The sequence below is a fragment of the Centrocercus urophasianus genome, unplaced genomic scaffold, assembly GCF_019232065.1.
Source record: "Centrocercus urophasianus isolate 14NV4802_14NV808 unplaced genomic scaffold, USGS_Curo_1.0 seq_33, whole genome shotgun sequence".
In the NCBI taxonomy this organism is placed as follows: domain Eukaryota; kingdom Metazoa; phylum Chordata; class Aves; order Galliformes; family Phasianidae; genus Centrocercus; species Centrocercus urophasianus.
This window is the reverse complement of record NW_024884900.1, coordinates 2,869,363-2,889,373: the sequence shown is the minus strand read 5'-3', so window position 1 is coordinate 2,889,373 and position 20,011 is coordinate 2,869,363. Positions and strand designations below refer to the sequence as shown.

General features: G+C 54.1%; 1 protein-coding gene across 2 annotated transcripts; it reads left to right on the top strand.

The window, feature by feature from the left end:
• Nucleotides 1-1,198: 1,198 nt before the first annotated feature.
• DOC2B (double C2 domain beta) lies at nt 1,199-17,181 on the top strand. Of its 2 annotated transcripts, XM_042830036.1 has the most exons (10): nt 1,199-1,403; nt 1,485-1,529; nt 7,365-7,444; nt 9,890-9,964; nt 10,971-11,080; nt 14,879-15,071; nt 15,151-15,308; nt 15,871-15,952; nt 16,107-16,203; nt 16,991-17,181. In XM_042830036.1, exons 1-10 carry the CDS (start codon nt 1,199-1,201, stop codon nt 17,125-17,127), a joined length of 1,182 nt encoding a protein of 393 aa, XP_042685970.1. In that variant the 3' UTR covers nt 17,128-17,181. The 2 variants fall into 2 exon arrangements, with proteins under 2 accessions (XP_042685970.1, XP_042685969.1); XM_042830035.1 differs by having other exon boundaries at nt 1,199-1,529; nt 14,879-15,005.
• Nucleotides 17,182-20,011: the final 2,830 nt, after the last annotated feature.

The window sequence follows — 20,011 nt, the reverse complement described above, 5'->3', positions numbered from 1 at the left end:
CATTAGACAAAGAGGTGCTGCGTCACTTTGCTGGGTTTAGGGGGAAGATCTCCAAAGAACGAAGCTTTATTTTTAGGAGACATCTGCATGCCAGGCTGCAGGAGGCTGCAATTCTGTGCACATTGCCATAGGCTCTGCATGCTGTTGGGTCACCTGGTGGTGCTGCCCATGGTTAGCATGACATGGCCGTGACACCTGGCGTGTCCCCACGTCACGTCAGAGCCAGCACTGAGCTGCTCTGTCACACGCAGGGGGAACTTTTTGCACCATGCTCTCATAGCTGTTCTTTTCCAGCACTCCTTGCTCAAAAATCCACTTCTGGCATCGCGTGGAAGCGCAGACGTATCGATGGAGCACAGGAGCTGAGGTGGAAGCACCAGTTGGAGGCAGCTCTGCCAGCATGCTGCAGCATTCTCTTGCTGCTATCTCACCGGGCAGCCTGTCCATGTTCCTGTCCCTATCCCTGCCCACGTCCATGTCCCTGTTCCTACCCCAGGAGCACATGGGGACATCACACCACAGTGCTTTTCCCTCTACCTCGCTCTGTGCCACAAGCATCCAAGCACCACGTGTTGCTCCATCCCCTGGTACAGGGGTTTCTGCAGGGGGCACAGAGAGGGCTGAGCGCTCAGCACGTGGCACAGCATCTCCTGGGCACAGCCTTGGGGCACAGGGACAAAGCTGTCCCCTGAAGCCAGGTCAGCTCCATCCCAACCCACAGCTGTGGGGATGCAGCACAGCGGGGACAGGGGCTCCTTGTGATACGCCGTGACCTTCCTTCCTTTGAGGGGCTCGGGAAACAGAGTGTGCTGCAACAGGGAGCCAAGGGAATCGGCGAGGGCTCTCAGACCCCCGGGGCCGTGCTGGGGAAGGGGCAGCGAGCAGATGCCCATCCCAGAGCCCGGGTCCGGCCACAGCCCTCATTCCTCCGCTGCCGGTGCCGCTTTGTTGCTAGCTGGTGACATCACCCAGAGCCCACCCCCTGCCTCCCAGCCGTCGCTCCGTCTCGCTCACTCCTTCGCAGGCAGAGCTGGCAGGATCGGGGCTGTGCGAGCGCCGGGGCGAGCGGCAGCAGCATGCGTGCGGCGGCCGAGGCTGAGGGCACGAGAACCACGTAGGAGCCCGGCGGAGCCCGTGCCCACCGCCACCACCGTCGTGGCCTCCTCGCTTCTCCGGGGACGCCGGGACAGCCGCATGCATGACACTCCGAAAAGGAGAGAAAACGACCATAAGTATCCAGGAGCACATGGCTATCGACGTCTGCCCCGGCCCCATCAAACCCATCAAGCAGATTTCAGATTACTTCCCCCGCTTCCCCCGCGGGCTCCCCGCTGCCGTCGGCCGCAGCGGTACGTTGCGTCCTGCGGTCAGTCAGCCCTCGGTCGGCCCCGCCGAGACGCCCCGTGAGGATGACGAGGATGTGGACCAGCTCTTTGGGGCGTATGGCACAACGCCCGCCCCGCCGCCAGCCAAGTGCCCTCCAGCCGAGGAGGCGGTGGATCCGGAAGGCTACGAGTCCGACGACTGCAGTGAGTCGCCAAGTTGGCGCGGGGAGTTTGCGGGGTGCGGGTCTGCGGGTCGGTCCCCGTCTCGCTGACCTTCCTGGGTGCCGACTGCCTGTCATGGCATTGCGCTGCAGCGGTGACAAACCCTGTGCTGTCACCGTGGTGCTGCCCTTTGGGGGGGGGAGGGGGACGGGGGTGGTAGCTGGGAGCATCCCTGCCGCAGCCAGGCTGGGCGCTGGACCCAAACTGGGGAAGTCTCCTGAGAGACACCAGTTGCTGCGTTTGCCGTTGCGGCCGCTTCCCTGCCTCAGCCCCGCTCGGCTCCTTGCTCTCTCCTGTGGCTGCTGGCTGGGCTTGGACTCTTTGCTTCATCCCTGAGGGGTGCTCAGCCAGTGATGGGCATTGCCCGGCTTGGAATGGCACCCACCGGGAATCGCTGCCTTCAACCTCTGAAACTCTTCTCACCATTTCTCACCCACTGACACAGATCTGCATCATAGGGGCTGGGGGCATCCGAGCCCTGCTCGAGCAGATGCAGGTGTTTGCAGCTCGGTTTAACCCTTCCCCACCCAAGACGTCCTTCCCACCCGGCTTGGTGCAGCTTGCAGGCTGCAGAGCAGCTGCTGTCTGGCTCTGCCAGCCCTGGCGGTTGGGGTAGCATCACTGCCCTCCAGCTCAGATACAAATCAAGGTCTCCGCTCATCTCAGCCCTTAGGAGCCAGATCCTGCCCTGGGCTGAGCACAAAGTTTGCAGCCCGGAGGTGATGGGGGAAGCAGGCAGTGCTGCTGAGCGGTGCAGCATGCCCATCTACAGGGAAAGGGGCAGGCTGAGCTCCCACTGAGCAGAGCTGTTTACGGCCCCATGCAAGGCAGGTGCTGGCTTTTCCTGTGCCAAATGTTCCAGCCCCACCTGGGCATCTCTCCCGGTGCTGGGTGGCTGCCAGTTGGGTCCTGAGCACTGTCCCAGGCAGTGAGCTGCTGTGCCTTGTTCTGCCTGCGACCAGGGGATGCTGGGCTACGGGTGTGAGCCCCATGGAGGCACTGCCTCCTTCCCAGCCCAGAGTAGGGGTCATGTCACCCCATGAGGAGGAGCAGAGCAGCTATGTGGCCAGGGAGCTATTCCCCACTAAGCCATGTTTGTCCCAGCCAGGCAGTTAGCAGCGACTTTAACCGGATTTGGGTTATTTGCTGCTCTAATTATCAGATTGCCTTGGCTCGTGCTGGCAATCGGAATGGGGGCAGTCGGGCTGTAGGGCAGAAGGGTGCATGGGAGCTGATGTGCTCAGGGCCACGTCGCTTCCACTGACACCCGTGGGTGCTGCCATCCATGCACTGGTGGTGCTGGAAGCAGGGGGCTGTGTGCCGGGTGCCAGCAGTGGGAGCAGCGTTCCTTGCAGTGTAACAGGTGTCAGCAGCACTGCTGGGCTCCTTAGTCACATGTGCTGGGTCCTCCCCTGGCATGGCAGGCTCTCAGCCAGGGGACAGAGCAGAGTGACCCTGTAGGACACAAATGCATGGGGTGAGCCTATTCCTCCTCTGGGGTCAGCAGCCATCCGCAAAGCCAGCTGAGGGCTTGCTGGCCCCGTTTCACCACCAGGGAGCTGGGTGGGGATTTGTGCTGATCTGAGGCTCAGCTGGGCTGGGGAGTGTCTTGCAGTCCCCCACATCCTCAGCGGGTGATTCAGGGCTGCATTAGTCACCTGCACTGCGCATTCCCTGGGACCCATCCCGGTGTGGACGGCCGGCTGGTGGTGGTGGTATAGCCACCATCCCTGGTGGGGGTGTGGGGATGGCAGTGCTGGGGCTGGAACAGCACCCATGGGCCACCCACTGCAGTGCCCAGGTGACACCTCTGTGGGTGTCTTCAGTGCTCACATCTCCACCTTGGCCTCTGCTTTGGTGCAGCTAGGCTGCGATGTGCCAAGTATCATTCTTTAGGGATGCTCCATTCATCACTCCTTAGAGATGCTCCCTCTCAGTGCAGCCCCACAGAGGTGTGGGGTTTGTCCCATCTCCTGTGAGCGTCCCTTCCTGAGCACAGAAGTCACAGTGCTGGGAGGATTTGAGCTGCCTCTGGTTGGGGAGGTGCAGCATTTATCCAGGTTTCCCTACACATATTCCTGCCTGGTGTTACCTCCACAGCTCCAAGCCACTGCCGCCATCCCTCCCCATCCCATTGCCCATCCACCAGCTGCCAGCCATGGCTCCCACCCCATGGAAGTGAGGGGGCTCAGTCTGCAGCTCATGGCTGGGGTCGGGGCACTGGGGTTATTTAGGAAGGCTCTTCTTTATCGCAAAGTTATAATTAGGGAGGCAAAGTGATAACGTGGGTATTAATTACTGGCTGCTTAAGGACGGGCAGGATAATGATGGTGTTGTGGGGTACCCAGGAGACGGGGGAAGGGGGGAGGATGCATGGAAGAGAGGCACACATTGTGGGGATGGGGATATTTACGTCTGATCACAACTCCTTCACACATTTATAACCTTTGAATCATCTTTTCGATCTGGAGAAGGGCAAAAGAGGTTTTAGTCAGCAAACTGAACCAACCCCCACCTGGATCGGCCCAAATCACGCCGTGGTTCTGCTGGTGCTGATGGCACATGCGCGGTGTTGGTGTCATCCCCAGCATGGGGACAAACGGGGCTCTGGTCAGCATCCATCCTCCAGGGGAGGGCCAGTGCCAGCACCAGGGGCTTCCCGCATCTTTCATCTCTGTGTTTAAGACTGAGAGTAGTTTATTTTTTGGGGGGGGGGGAGGTGTTATTAATTGCAATGCTGTATTTCATTAAAGGGAGAGAGGGGGAGAGATTTGAAGGCCATCTCCAAATTGAAATTGCTGAAAGTCTAATTGCTGCTGACATCAGGGACCATTTAGTGCTGTAAAACATAATTGCATCTCTGAACTGTTCCGAGCAGATAAGTGTTCCTCTGAACACTCCTCCTGGAGAAGACAGAGGAGCTGATGAGCATCCATCAAACAGCTCCAGGAAGGAGCAGCTCCCTGCGCCAGAGCGTGCCAGGGATGAAGAAATATCGATTGCTGTCAGTTCGGGGGCAAAGTGGGCTGTTGGCCAGGGGTGAACCCAGGGGCTCTCAGAACCCACCGGCCGTGGGGATCCATGGCTGCCCAGCTTGGAAATGGCACAGATCCTTTCTGTTCTTCCTGCGGAGTCATTTGCTGACATTTTGCACGGGGTTGTGAGCGCACAGAACCAGTCGCTGCCTTTCAGGACCTTTAAAGGGATCTCCGTCACAGAAGGAAATGAAAGCAATGGAAGAATGGGGACCAATCTTTTATAGCACATTAAAAAATACCCGGTTTGAAGGTTACGGAACCCGCGCCTTCTGTAAGGGAGCCCTAATCCAGACAATCCCCTGCCGTCTCTTTACCGCTCCGCTCTGATCTCCCTGGCACAAAATCCATGAGCAGATTATCTTGGGAGCACCAGCGCTGATAAGCAGAGGGACTTAAGGCCTTTGGGCTTCTTTTTAATTAGTCTTGTAGTGGGTTTTTGCACTTTTTCGCAGCGCGCCGCTTTGCTGGGCTTTCTAATGGCAGCGACGATGCTGAAGGTTCCTCAGTTTTGGAAGGGAAAATGCCATCGCTGCCTTCCTCTGTGAGCTGTGCCCAAGTTTCTGTGCTGCTCTGGGGCCACCCGTGCCCAAAGGTCCATGGTGGAAGATGCCACGTTCCACGCAAGTCAGATTTGGTTCTCTTCCCAGCACCGTTGGTGGCACCTCCCCATCCATCTCTCCCACTTCGTGGCTGGGAAGGAAGGTCAGAACCTGCTAATGAGTTCACAGCTCCTAATGGTTGTTTTATCACTGGAGCAGAATAATCATCATAATAATGATACCTCCTGCCTGCTGTCTGGTGAGCGCTAAGCTGCCTTTGTAACGCCTGACAAAGGCATTTATTTACATTATTTTTTATTTGCAGTCTGTGTGATTAGAGGGCAGCATTCAGAATAGTCCAGCAGAGTTAAATATGTCTGGTAACAGTGCTTCTTGCCTAATTGCTGCCCTTTTCTTTTTTAGGCACTTGCTCCCCTAATTAAAAGCACAATCCACTTCCATCTCAGCTGCGAGGATGGCTGGGAGGGGGAAAGCAATAACCACAATAACAGCAATGAAAGCAATGAAAGCAATAAAAGCAGACAGCTTGGTTTCTTGGGAATCAAAACTCACTTGCTCCTGCACTACCAAAGCCCATCGTGTGGTGTGAAGCCACAATCGTGCATCTGCTGCAGCACTGCATGGCTGGACATGGAGCTCCATTAAGATTTCCTGACCAAATCCAATTTCCACACCAAGCCTTTAATTTGTTTTATCAGTGACCAAATCCAGCCATCCGAGCCTCTTTGTATGATCAATACCAGGGTGTGCTGTGGCTGGCTGAAGGGCAGGTGGGGATGGAGAGGCTGTGATTGTGGAGGGTTCGTCTTCCATAAGCAAAAGGCTGGATTTGTAAAGTTTGACTTTGGCCCATGGGACATGATTTCCGTGGTGATATTTTGGGTGGTTTGGATAGATTGGGTGGTTGGGATGGAGATGGTTTGAGTGGTTTGATGGCCTGTTGGTTTGGGTAGCAGTGGTGTGGATGGATTGGGTTGTTTGATGGAGTGGGTGGTGATGGTTTGATGGTTTGTTGGTTTGGATGGTGATGGCTTGGGTGGATTGGATGGTTTGCGCAGTGATGGTTTGGGTGGCAACGTTTTGGATGGCAATAATTTGGATGTTTTGGATGATTCGGGTGGTGATGATTTGATGGTTTGGGTGGAAGCATCTCTTGGGCTGAACCCATGGGGAACTCAGGAGTTGTGGTGTGTTCAGCCTCAACCTGCATCCCTGCCATCTTCCTGAGCCCTGCGGGTGAACTCCACTGATTTATGACTTACCTGAACTGGCAGCTAACGTGCCATGAAATTACTCCAGAGCAAAGGAGGTGCATTACTCTGGCAGAAACCCCTCTGAATATTTGCTTTCCTTTGAAGGAGAAATATTTGCTCAGCAGCAGTGATTTCTGTTTGCTAGCAAGCGAACCTGTAGCTTGCGTGCGGCCGGGCTGGAAGATGGCTGTGAAATTGCAGCACAGAGCTTTCTGTCCCCTGCATGGCCACCACCCCCGCAGAGCTGCTCTGCAGAGGCTTTGCACTGGGAAGAAAACCCCCAATTTCCTGCCACACGCTTTGTGCAATTTACCTCCTGGGCAGCGAGCCCTGCCTCGGTGTTAAGCAAAATTGCTCTGTTTTTTTGGTTGTTGTTTGTTTGTTTTGGGGGGGATGCGGGGAGGTAGGTTGCTCTGGCTTTTCCATTTCTTCTGTCGGTGTGACTTGCTCAGAACAAAGGGAGAAAATTTCTCAAATCCATTGAACTCCTGCTGCTGAGGTCCATGCGTTGCCCTCCTGGCCCTTCCCCTTGGACCCATGCACAGCTGCAGCCAGATTGCTAATGCTGTAAGGGAACACTGCTCTGTTTGAAAGCAGTTTTTTCATCTCAATCACAAAAGCATTTCCATTCTCACTGGGCATAACGTACAGGTTGGAACTGGGAGCAGATCCCGTTGGCAGAGCATTAATTTGAAGGTGTCAGCATGAAAATACACATGAGGGGCATGGCAGCAGTGCTGCGGGGTGCGCTGAGCATGTGTCCCCATGGTGACTTGGCCACACTGCCCAAATTTTCCCAGGAATGGGGAACAGCCCCCCAAGAGACCCTCTGCTTTGTCCCAGAGCTCACTGGATGATGCTCTGCGTTCCTCCAACACTTTCATTCACCCCTTTTGCACTTGTTGGGCAAGAAGCCAGGTCTTACTGGATGTCTCTGATGAATAATGCCCCATGTCTCTCTCACAGCTGCTCTGGGGACACTGGATTTCAGCTTGCTCTATGACCAAGAGAACAACGCCCTGCACTGCACCATCAACAAGGCCAAGGTACGTATCACACTGGGTGAGTGAGGAGCAGAGCTGCAATGGGCATTATGGGGCCATCAGAGCCCTGCTGGAAGCACAAAACCCTTCCCCATGCCCACATCCCCTCCAGCTCCAACTCTATCCCATGCCCACATCCCCTCCAGCCCCAAATCCATCCCATGCCCACATCTCCTCCAGCTCCATCCCATGCTTGCATCCCCTCCATCCCAGCCCCATCCCCATGCCTCACTGGCTGCAGCTATTTATGGTTTTTTTAGCAAAGCTCCCAACCCGATGTTGTTATTGACTTAACGCTGTGACCGGCTGTCAGTTTATAAATGGCTCTTTTAAATGCTGCTAATCACTGCCACAAAGTGCTCTGCCTCAGCTCCTTTGCCGTCTGCATGATTGAAGCAATTAGGGTGTTGTTTTTTTTTTTTGTTTTGGTGTGGGTTGTTTTTTGGTTTTGTTGGTTTTTTGGGTTGTTGGTTTTTTTGTTTGTTTGGGTTTTTTTTTGCACATTTCAGAGCAGAACATCCAGCAGAGGTCCTGACTGTGCCTCTGAATGCATGGAGCTTCGAGGTGCTGCTCGACTCCTGGCCTTCACCCAGCCCTGGGGCCTGGAGGGACCCCTCCCCACGATGTTGGGAAGGGCTGGGGCTGCTGGGCCAGGATCCCCTTCCATGCCCTGAGTTTCCCTCTGTGCGCTCTGCAGCTGACCCTGCACGCAGCATCGCCTCGCTCACGGTGCGGGACACCCCCCCACCACGCTGACATTCAAGCGTTGCAGTCCTGTTCATTTCCATTCTGCTCTCATTCTCCCATTTTTCTCTTTTATTTACATCGCCATCTGCTCGCTCTCATTTCATCTCTCGCCTGGGGAAAGCTGCCAAAACTTGACTACAAAAAGGTAAGGGCCAGGACCCCGGCAGGCGGCGCTGGGCAGGAGCTGCAGAGCTGTAGGGTGGTGCTGGGACACGCATTGCTCTGGGCTGGGCTGTGCTGCTCCAACATTTGTCTTCCTTCTTTAGTCCACCGCCCCCCAGACAGTCCTCCCTTTTCCTTTCATTCATCCTGCTTCTCTAGTCCTGAGTCCTGTTATTGCTGTGGAGGGGTTTCATGAGCTCTTGAAGGCACCAACCTGGATTAAACCCAACCAGCTGTGGCCCAATGGCCCTTTTCTGCTCTGCAGCCATAAAGCGCTGTGCTGAGCAGCAGCTCAGGGCTCATCCTTCCAGGGGTTGCCCTGATGGGTCTCTTTGTGCCTCAGTTTCCCTAACAGGGCACAGGGATACCTGCCTTGCCACTGATCATCCCTCGGCTCTCTCAGAGCAGTTTTATGGCTTTCCGTGCAGTGAGGATGATGGCATTGTCACCCCTGGGGTCCTCATATTACTCCCAACCTCTCACGGAGTTGGACATGGCGTTGGGACCCATTTTGCAGGCTCCTGTCACTCCATCCTCCATAGCACATCTGTTAAAAAAGCCTTTAATAGCCTCCTCAGAAGGTAATTTAATTGAACTGAATGGATGGGTGAATTACAGTGCTGCCTCTCTCTCTCCATCCATTTTCATGGGAATTTGCTTGCTCGCTTTATGATTTCATTTGCCGTGCAGCATCCGGGCAGGTGGGGCATGGAGCCTGCAGGCAGCACTCGCTTCTCTCTGCTGTGAATGAGCACTGAGCCCTAAATGAGGTGCTGAGCCCCAAATCAAGCTCTGAACCCGTGCTGGGGCCATCCCTGTGTGCCATGAGTGCCCATGGAGCTCCGTTCTCCCTGTGCTCCCCCTGGCAGTGCTGGGGAGGTGATGTGAGCTGTGGTGCTGTCGAGGCAGAGCCATGCAGCCTACATTCACTGCTGATATTTTTATCCTGCTGGCTCTGGGTGAGAAGCCAAATCCTCTTTGCTGGGCACCATTTGGTTGCAGGGCAGAGCCCTCCCTGAAGTCAGCACATGGTCCCTGAGGCCCCAGGCTCAACAAGTTGCAGATGGAGCCCAGCTGGGGCTGGAAGTGCTGTCCCATGCACATGGAGCATGCAGCCATTTACCCATCTCCTCACTCTGACCCATCCTAAAGCAGCCCCTGCTTGCGCTCATCCCACACTGCCGTAGGGGCACAGTTCTGCCAGCTGCAGCCATGAAACAGCCCTGCAAGGCTCCCACACAGCCTGGGGGCATTTCTAGGGCTGTGATTCCCACCTGGGAATAGAAGCTCTGTTTGTTGTGCTCCTGCAATTGCTCCTCTTCACTGTGGAATTGGCTTTGTGCAGGTTTGGGGCATTGCCCTGCCATCGCTTTCAGCCCCGTGGTTGCTTGGAAGCCACACACAAAACCCATCACCAGTTGGCACTGTGACCGTGCCATGGCTGTGCCACTCCAGTGAGGGCAGGGAGCAGCAGCATAGCCACAAACAGGTTTGGGGATTGTTAGCTGCTCTAACCCTGCTCTTCACTCTCTCCCCCAGGGCCTGAAGCCAATGGATCACAACGGTTTGGCTGACCCCTATGTCAAGCTGCACTTGCTTCCCGGGGCCAGCAAGGTGAGACACACTCATTTCTCCCTTCCTCCCCATCACTTTCCCTCTTGGAGCAGTGAGGGTTTCCCCGCTGGGAGCAAACCGGTTCTGCTTTGTTTTGTTTTTGTCTTTCTTCTTTGGCATGTTGAGCCCCTCCGATCATAATAACGCGTGGTATCACTCGTAAGGGAAATATTTCCATCTCCTGAAGTTCAGTGCTTGCTGGAGAGAAGAGTAATTAAAGATATTGATGTGTAGTGAGAGCGCGGTGTAACTGAAGGGGATGCGGAATTTAAATGCTAAATGTATGTGTGACGAATATTAATTAAGCTCTCAGTTTACCACCGAAGGAAAGACCTTTTGGGGGGAGGCGTGTTTACTCGTTACGGTTCAGCCAAATTAATTCATTACGTTCAGGGCAGCAGGGGGAGTTTTTAACCACATTCTGAGTTCCGTGGGAAATAGGAGAGCTGTCAGCGCTGCCATTGCGCGCCGCTCCCCTTCTTGTAGGCACACAGCTTAGGGGGGCTGGGCAGCACTGGGGCCATGCAGAGGGGAGAAGGCACACACACCAGGGCTGAGTATCACCCCTCCACTCCAGGGCGAAGGCTCAAGGTCTGTTTTTCCTCTCCCCCGCCCCCAAAGTGGGGGTCCCACGCTTGTGGCTGCACCTGCAGAGCTGCAGTGCTGGGAAGTGTTCCCCCCGCTAACAGAACGCATTAGAAGGAAGTTATTTACAGTTCTTATTTTGAGTCAGCCAGGGTTGGGAGCTGTGCTGGAAGCGGGAATGCAAAGTACCAGCCAGAACTGCAAATTGGTCGTTTTTAATGAACCTGAAAAGACGTGGTATTTTTTTTCCCACCCCCCTCTCGCTCCTGCTGTATAAATGCAATCCCTGCTCTCGCTGCCTCTGCCAAGACTCCGCTGCCTGAGCACCAGCAGGGGGGATGCAGGGCTGGGTGCTTTGGGAGAGGATGGGGGGCTCCCCGTGGGGCTGCCCGGCTCCCACTCACCTCCATCACTTTTCCAGGCAAATAAGCTGCGGACCAAAACGCTGCGCAACACTCTGAACCCCACCTGGAATGAGACCCTCACCTACTACGGCATCACCGACGAGGACATGATCCGCAAAACGCTGCGGTAGGGCCTTGGGGACCCCCGGCACCTCTCCCTGCACCACTCAATCATTCCCCTTTGGAGACATGGGTTCCTCCTGTCCCAGCTTTTGGGATGGAGCAGTGAACCGCTGCGATAAGAGACGTGCGTTCGGACATATTTCTCATCATCTCTGGTTGAGGTTTGGTCCCCGTGTGCTCAGCATCGCACGGCATCACAGTGCTGGGAGAGCATCCCATGCAGGCTGGGAGATGGGGATCCGTATGCAGACAGGCTGTCATATCCTGGCCCCATCACATCATGGATCCACCCCGCAGCCAGAACCCGGCGCTGCTGCTCCAAAGCTGCCCCTGGAGGTGATGGTTTCCCCCATGCCCTCAGCGCAGCCCTGCTGGGGGAGCAGAGCCCACCTGTTGTCACAGTGTGTGTGCAGATGAGGAATTCAGCACCGCGGGTTATTATTTCACATGGAAAATATTAGTCATGCTGAAAGTGCCGCAGGCTCGCCGGGCTGGAAAGCCTCTGGTTTATTATTATTAGTGGTGGGGATTTTTTTTTATTTTTTTCCACTGCGGGCTTTGAAGTTTGCAGCCTCTCAAGCATGGAAATCAGTTTGGGGGAGATGTTTGCTGAGATATGTGCTGAAATGCAGCAGGGAGCCCAAAGCCCCAACCCACACCTTGCAGTGCTGGCTGATGCAGTGATGCTGTGCCCGGTGCTGTGGTGTCCCTTCCTGCAGGCTCCTGTGGTCACAGCTCCACCCTGGGATGGTTTTTGTGCCAGGAGAACAGAGAGAAGCAGTGGAGCTTTTGCTTTGCCTGCAAGTGGCTCTGGAGAAGAACGGCATTAGGGTAGAAGAAGCATACTGGCCAGGGCTGCTGCACTGCATGGGCTGCTCCTCTGCTGATACAAAGCTTTGGGCTCCCATGGCTCCATTCCTAATCTTGCATGAAGGAGCCAGCACTCAAAATTTGACTGTTTTCATTTCCCCAAGAGCAGTTTCCCATCCTCCTCTTTCTTCTTCTCCACCTTCACAGCAGCAGGTACTGGTGAAGGAGATTTTCTTTATCCTGAGGCACGCTCAGATGAGATGCAGCTCCTTACAAACAAGGCACGAGGTAGAAAGTGCAGCTTTTGGTGTAACTCCTCTCTCAGATTTCCTGCTTTTTGGAGGAAGCGATGTTTGGTCGGGCAGAAGGTGCGCATTGCAGCTCCCAATGGATATGGAGGCAGATGTGCCTGGGTGGCAGCTCTGATGGGATGGGGCCGAGGGGCTCCAGGCACATTATTGGTGCTGGGCTGCAGAGGGGCAGAGCTGTGATTGTGGAATCCCTCCCATGGGAAAACAACAGTGTGGATCAGAGCACCACAGTCTTTGCCTTCAAGATGCCCAGGGAGCACAGGGCTTCAGGGCTGCAAAAGGGCTCTCAGTGTTCCCTGCCCAGCTGGGCTGCTCCTGGCTGGGAACCCAGCACCAAACGTGGCCCTGCGGTGCAGCAGTGATATACAAGTGATGAGCAAGCAGCATTTTGTTAATGAAGCAGCCCCCTCAAACTCCTCCATCCTTCGGGTTTCAGGAAATGCAGCAGGTGGGAGGATCTTGAAAGGTCTCATCCATTCATCAAGCAAAGTCCCCGCGTCCAGACCCAGCCCGAGCAGCAGGGCTGCCTGCTCTATGGGGCTGGGGGGCATGCAAGGGGCATGGGAAACCAATAGGGACATGAATGTGGGCAGAATTCGATCACCTACATTTAAATAATCCCGTGTAATAGGCAGTAAATAGATCACATTGGTAATAAATACCAGAGCTGGCCAGGGACAGGATCTGATTATTCATATCTAGATATATTGGCAGAGCGATGCATTATTCATGTGCTGCTCAGCGTGCCCGCGAATGCCAGGAATTCTTTGTTTAATCATGTGTTTGACAAACATCATGACTCATTACAGATATTATTCAGACAATAGTATTTGATCAGGTCCGAAAGGCACAGCACAGCTCCCTGGGCCGTGGGGTCCCAGACTGCTCTGTGCTGGAGCCATGCGGGCACTGCACTGCTGTGCTTTGTGCGCTCAGATGCAGAGCTTTTGGGACGGAGCCCAGCAATGAAACCTCACTTTGTTCCAGGGAGAGCTGGGCAGTCCCAGGCCGCTGTCTCTTCCCATGTTCTTTATGACATGTAAGCATCATCTACGTCCTGCACATCCGCTGAGAGCTATGCAAGTTGCTATAGGGACCGCACGGGATCTTAGAGACATCTCCGGCATCCGCTGCCTACTCTGTGCACGCAGAAAAGGATGGAGGGCCCCAGATGAGTTCCTCACTGACCTCATCCTCCTCTTTCTGCACCAGCAATAAGGCCGGAGCCGCTCCTTATGCGGGCTGACGCCGTGAGTCAGCAGTGGGGCGGCCGGAGCTGCAGTGAGTCAGGGCCGGAGCAGTGGGAGGGCAGCGAGTGGGGATGCTCGTGGGCATCCAATATCCCATCACAGTGCTCCCACAGCCCAGAACCCTCGCTGGGAGGTGTCAGAGCATGAGGAAGCCAGTTGTGTTGGAGGGAGAGGCACGGGGGTGATGTTCCCGTTCAAGGGCTCACGCAGGGAGCGAGGGCGGCTGCTGGATTCTGTTTGTCATAGAGCTGATTTTCTAACCCAGGGTATATGAATGCCATCACAACGATTCCTTGTAATAAAATTCAAGCTGGTGTAATTGCATTACGCCCATTTCCAAGGGCAGGGCTGGGTTTGGAGCTGCACTTATCTGACTCACATTTCGGCACTGATGGGGCAAGGCACCGCCAGCCCAACGTGGTTCAATAGAGAAGAACCAGGGCTGGGGCTGGCAGAGCAGCAGGCTGCCTTGGCTCCTCTGCTTGCTTTCGGGAGGCAGCCAGGAGGGTGCAGGGCAAGGGAACGTGTTACTCACATTATCAGAAGGTAAAATCTGCATTGGCCTGGTGTAAGAGCAGAGCTGGCTCTGCACTCAGTGCTCCCTCCCCACACAGACAGGTGATTGCCTCTTGTATGGAGTTACTGCTGCTCCTCTGCTGGTTTGGGTCTCTGAAAGAAAGAGAGGGGGAAGTAGAATAAAAAATAGCGAGCCTGCATTTCAGATTCTCTTTGAGAATTCGGCTGTTTGGTGGGGTGTTTTTCTCCAGGAGTATCTATAGTAACGCTGCATTTGGTGATGGTTTTCTGCAGAGTGCTTTCCCCATGGGGAAAACCCTTGGCCTTTTTTCCCAACCCCTCTCCCTCTGCCCGCTCCCCTTGCCTGGTGCTCCCTGTGCAGCACTGCTGAGCCATCCCTCACAGCACCTCTCCAGGTCCTTGTCCTCTGGTGGTCAAATTGGCAGTGGATGAACCACCCATCCATAGTGAAACCACCCATGGATAAACAGCCCGCACATAAACCTTCCATGGAGAAACCATCCATGGATAAATCATCCCTGAAGAAACCAACCATGGAGAAACCACTCGTGGATAAACTACCCATTGATAAACCACCAACAGAGGGATCCTCCACCCGTGGATAAAACTCCCATGAAGAGATCGCCTACCCATGGATAAAACCATCCATGGAGAGATGCTCCACCCGTGGATAAACCACAGTGTGACATTTGTTCCACTGACATGGGATTGGAGGGCACTATTTATCTGTAATTAAGCTTCCCTCTCCCAAAAAAATCCCATTTATCAAAAACTGTTAAGGCCAAGAGCAGGGAAACGTTGGTGGGAGAGGAAGCAGAGGGACCCCCGGTGGTGTCCCCAGCAGCAGGGACACAGAGATAGCTGTGCTGTGCTCATGCTGCCCTGTGTCCCCAGGATTTCTGTCTGTGATGAGGACAAGTTCCGCCACAACGAGTTCATCGGGGAGACGCGGATCCCACTGAAGAAGCTGAAGCCCAACCAGACCAAAAACTTCAGCATCTGCCTGGAGAAGCAGCTGCCGGTGAGTGGGAGGGGTCACAGCGATGTCCCCATGGGGCTGCGTGACACCAAAAGCGCATTGCAAACAGCACTGGGGCTGGTTTTGAAGGCGGTGCTTGCTCATGGAGCGGGCGAGCGGCCCCAGACTGGGCTCATTCCCTCCCCAGATAGACAAAACAGAGGACAAGTCGCTGGAGGAGCGCGGCCGGATCCTCATCTCCCTCAAGTACAGCTCGCAGAAGCAGGGCCTGCTGGTGGGCATCATCCGCTGCGCCCACCTGGCTGCCATGGATGCCAATGGATACTCAGACCCCTATGTCAAGACGTGAGTGATGCTGGCAGTGCACCCCACCCTGCCCCTCCCCTGAGTGAAAATTAAGTGATCTCATTAAGGGATGCAACTCACACCCATCCCTCACCCCTTGTCCCTGTTCCCCGTGTCTCTGGCCCAAAATCCAGCACTTACAGGGATGGTGTTTGTTGGGATGATGCTACCGAGATAAAATGCAGCCTGTGGGAGTTCAGTGGTGGAATTTGTTGGCAGAATGCTTCCAGATTCTTTAATTGCTGTTCAGGAGTGGAGACATTTATATAAAAACCCACCCCTTCTTTTCTGAATGCTCAGAGGAACAGTTCAATCCCTAAAGCAAAAGAATGAGTCCTCAGTTTTCGTGGTATTTTGGACATAGATCGTGTCTGCAGGGGTGGAAGCTGAGCAGGCAGACAAGAGATGTTTCTCAGTGCAAACCCTGATTTTTAATGATGTGCAAGAGGTGGAAAGTGGTGCAAGCATGGGAACAGAGCCGGGGCACAGCAATGGGGAGGATGCTCCTGCTGCCTGCTGGCTCTGCAGCTGCGTGCTGATGTGGCGAGCTGTTTCCTTGCAGTTATTTGAAGCCAGATGAGGACAAGAAGTCAAAGCATAAGACGGCAGTGAAGAAGAAGACTCTGAACCCTGAATTTAATGAGGTGGGTCTGTGGTTCTCACCCAATGGGCTTTTCTCAGTGCTGTGAGTGAAAGGGAAAAAGAAACCAACTTGGTCACTGTGGGAAGGGATGGAGGTGAGCTCCGTGCACTGGGCTCTGTGTGGGTTCAGACTGAGCACTCGTGGTCTCCCTGCAGGAGTTCTGCTATGAGATAAAGCATGGTGACCTGGCCAAAAAGACATTAGAAGTCACAGTGTGGGACTACGACATCGGGAAATCAAATGACTTCATAGGTGAGTGGGGCCCCTTGGAGCACCATATGTCTTACAGCTGTTGTGGAGAACAAACATTCCTTGTTTTTCTCTCCTTTCCCAATTTCTCCCCTGGCTTTTCTCCCACTGGAGAAGCTGTCCCATCTCTTCCCCCTCACTCAACACCTTCCTTTTCCTTCTCTTTGTGCTCCTGCTGCCCCCTGTGCCGTGCTGCTCTCCACTTTACCCCCCTTGCACCTTGTGTCCCTCCGTCCCAGCTGCTTCTTTCATGCTTCACTTCTTCCTCTTCCCTTTCTCCATCTGAGGTTTCTCTCCTTTTCCCACTACCTTTTCTCTTCTCATGCTCATTTTTTTTAATCTCCATCTCATATGCCTGCTCCTTTTTCATCTGCTGCCCTTCTCCATCCTCCTGCTTTGTGCTCCATCCCTACATGCCTTCCTGCTGCTTTTCTGCTCTGCTTTCCTCCTCTTGTGCACCTGAGCCTCCTCTCCCCAACCCAAGCAGGCAGCAGCAGCTCATCCCCCCCTCCTCGTTTCCAGATTATTTTTCCTGGAAAAGAAAAAAAAATCCAATTGAACAGGGAGGTTTCATTTGTCTCTGTTGGATGTCTGGGCTTCAAAGTACCACCGAAGCGATGCTGTGAGCAGCTGTGGTGATGTATTGCTAACAGGAGCCCAATAGCTCTGCTGCCACAACTGCAAATGGGACCTGAGAGCGGGGGCCTTGAGGAGGGCTGGCATGGCTGTGTCCTGCTGTGCCCCAACGCGTCCCGTTGCACACCCACCTCTCCTCTCTGTCTCTCTCAAGGTGGAGTCGTGCTAGGGATCAACGCCAAAGGCGAGCGGCTGAAGCACTGGTTTGACTGCCTGAAGAACAAGGACAAGAAAATCGAGCGCTGGCACACGCTGACAAACGAGCTGCCGGGGGCCGTCCTCAGCGACTGAGCACCCCGCACTGCTGGGCTCACAGGGCTGCAGGGCACAGCTCCGTGCTGGAGAGGGGAGCGCTTCCCAGGGAGCGAGGCAGAGGCCACGTGCTCTGCTCAATGGGTCCCATCCCCTGCAGCTTTTCCAGAACACCTCTGTGCACCTTACACACACCCACAGGCATGCACACGCGTGCACACACACGCACACATGTGCACAACCACGTGCTTGCACACACGTGCACACGCACGCACTCAGCACACACCTGCATGCACACAGGTCTGACTCCTCTCCCGAACTCGTCGCTGTACTGACTTACCTTCTCGCTGCCTTGCAATTCAGTGGCAAAAATGAATGCATCAGTCTTCGTTTGTGTATCTACTACGAGCAAAAGGCATCACTAAAACATGGGACTGTTTTACCGAGGCCGCCGTGCCCCGTTCCTGGTGGTTTGTCAGTCTTTGTGGTCTGGGCATAAACAGTCTTTTATGCATTTAAAGCTCCTCCGTCGGAACGATTGCATTCTCTGGTAACATGGGAAGGCTGTTGGCTTTTCTTCCAGACAATTTGTGCTCACCCTCTCTGACAACGCAGCTCGGCCTCCCTGGGATCTGCCACGAGGAATAAACCAGGAACGGCTCCTGCTCCCTCCTGCTCTCCCTGCAAACCCTTCCCCAGAGCCTCTGAGCACACAGAACCCAATGAGGCACCGGCGGGTGAGAACTCTGCCAAATGCTGCACCTTGGCAGGAATATCAGAAGCCTATAAACCACAGTTCCTTCGGAGGATCTGCTGTGCCGTCCGGTCTCGATCTCTTCCCTCCAGCTTCAGATCCGTGTAGCCGTGTGCGCGTTGGTGTCGACGACTTCCTTTCTGAAAGCAATCAGATCTCTGGAAACCTCTGTTGACTTTTCCAAGTTCCGATAGCGTTACACCATGTTTGATATTGGGGTTGAGGGCGGGGGGGGGGGGGGGGGAGAAAAACTTTCATAGGGTCTTTTTTAATAACTTCATATTTGTAATGCATTCTACAGATATGCATGGATTTTACTGGGATGCCAGCAGCATGCCCATGAGGATGCTCCTGGTGCTCCAGCCCCATGCTGCAGGGGCTGATTTTGGGGTGCGGGAGCTCATGGAAAGGCCGTCAAGAAGCGATGGGATGGAGCACATCCCACTGTGGCACGTGGGGTTCCTCACTTTGTACCGAAGCCTTTTCTAAGCAGACTGTCCGTGCATCCCAGCTGCATGCAGAGCGGTGGTCGTCGCGCCCGCCTTGTGATATGTTTGATACTGATGTTTTGCTACCATGTGAAGGCTGCAGAAATCGTCCTTACCTGCATCCTAAAGGAATTTTGTATTTCAGTATTATCTGTGTACTTTTTGTCAGATTTGTTAATATTTATAACGAGAACCCAAAATAAAAAGGGGAAAAAAGAGAAAAAACGAGGTGCAGCCTATGAGTCTCGCCTTGGCCGTACCACCTAATGCTTCTAAACCAGTGCATGGGGATCGTTCTGCACCGCCTGCTCCTTTCTGCTGGCCACAGCCCCAGAGGGGATTTCAGGGTGAGGGATTAGGCAAGGGAGGATTAGGTACCAAACCTCTAAGTTCCCATTAAGGTTGCATCGCTCAAAGGTGCTGCATGAGCAGAAGGCCACTGGGGATGAGCCATGCAATGCCCTGTGCTGCATTCAGACCACATTCTGCATGAATTGTTCCATTGCAGACATTGTGAAGGAGCAGGCTTATCACCCCGGCCCTGTCCACACTGTATATATAGAGCTATAAATATATGGCTTTATGTATTTGTAGTAGTGGATATATACTTATATATTTATACTATCTATTTGTACTCTATATCAAAGGCAGTGTGGTTATATCAACAGTATACAGCATGTTTATGGCATGGCTTTACAGCTATGGCCTATGGGGCTCCCCCCACCACCATCACCCCACACTGTGCCCACAGCACCGGGCTGCACTGTCACAGCAGTGCTCACGTAACCAAACCTATTTACTTGATTAAATGAGGCAGAAGGCAGGCAGCAGGTTTTTGGCTTAAGTCACCCTTTATCCCCTCCGGAATAAAGAGCTGATTTTAAAACAAAAAACAAACAAAAAAAAACAAACAAGGAGGGTGAGTTATTCAGATTAAAAAGAAAAAGCTTAAGGTGTTTCAACACAAAGCTCCTCTCTGGGGCTTTATAAAGAGGCAGCTTTTGGGAAGGGTCAACACGTGCTGCGCTGCAGAAGCACCGATGTCCTCCAACAGCTCCCAGGCACCTCCCAATGGGACCCCAGGGCCTTTTGATGGCCCCCAGTGGCCCTACCTACCAGGCCCCACGGAGCACATATGTGGGATGTGCTGATGGGCACAGTGGTCGCCTGTGCCCCAGCAGTGAACAGGCTGGTCATCATGGTGTCCATCTGCTACAAGAAGCTCTGCTCCCCACTGAATCACATCCTGGTGAACCGGGCCGTGGCTGAGCTGCTGGTGATGCTGGGGGCAGCTCCAACAGCCTCTCCAACACCAACAGCTTCTTTGTGTTCGGCGGGAACACGTGTGAGCTGGAGGACTTCATGTTCTCCCTGACAGATAAGGACATGGATCTCATGGCCTGGGTTGGGCTGGCATTGCATTTGCATTGTCTGAGCTTGCTATGAATCCTAAAGTCACAGTACAGGAGTCAATCAGGTATGTTTAGGTGCAGACTGCATTAATAAACAGTAACAAAAACTTAGTAGCTCACCTTCATCTGCTTTACCAGCTGGCAGAGGGTCCCACAGAAAATGTTTCACCTCCAGCTATTACAGCTGGCATGACTGCTCTCATAGCAGGTGCCACAGACACTCACAAAGGGGAAGATCAACATGGCAAGAAAAGTTAGATACAAAGGTA

Coding starts and splice junctions, on each gene's coding strand:
- DOC2B (XM_042830035.1), top strand. CDS start 1,199: ATGACACTCCGAAAAGGAGAGAAAACGACCATAAGTATCCAGGAGCAC. Junction 11,081..14,878: donor ATGATCCGCAAAACGCTGCG/GTAGGGCCTTGG, acceptor CTGTGTCCCCAG/GATTTCTGTCTGTGATGAGG. Junction 15,309..15,870: donor TCAGACCCCTATGTCAAGAC/GTGAGTGATGCT, acceptor GTTTCCTTGCAG/TTATTTGAAGCCAGATGAGG.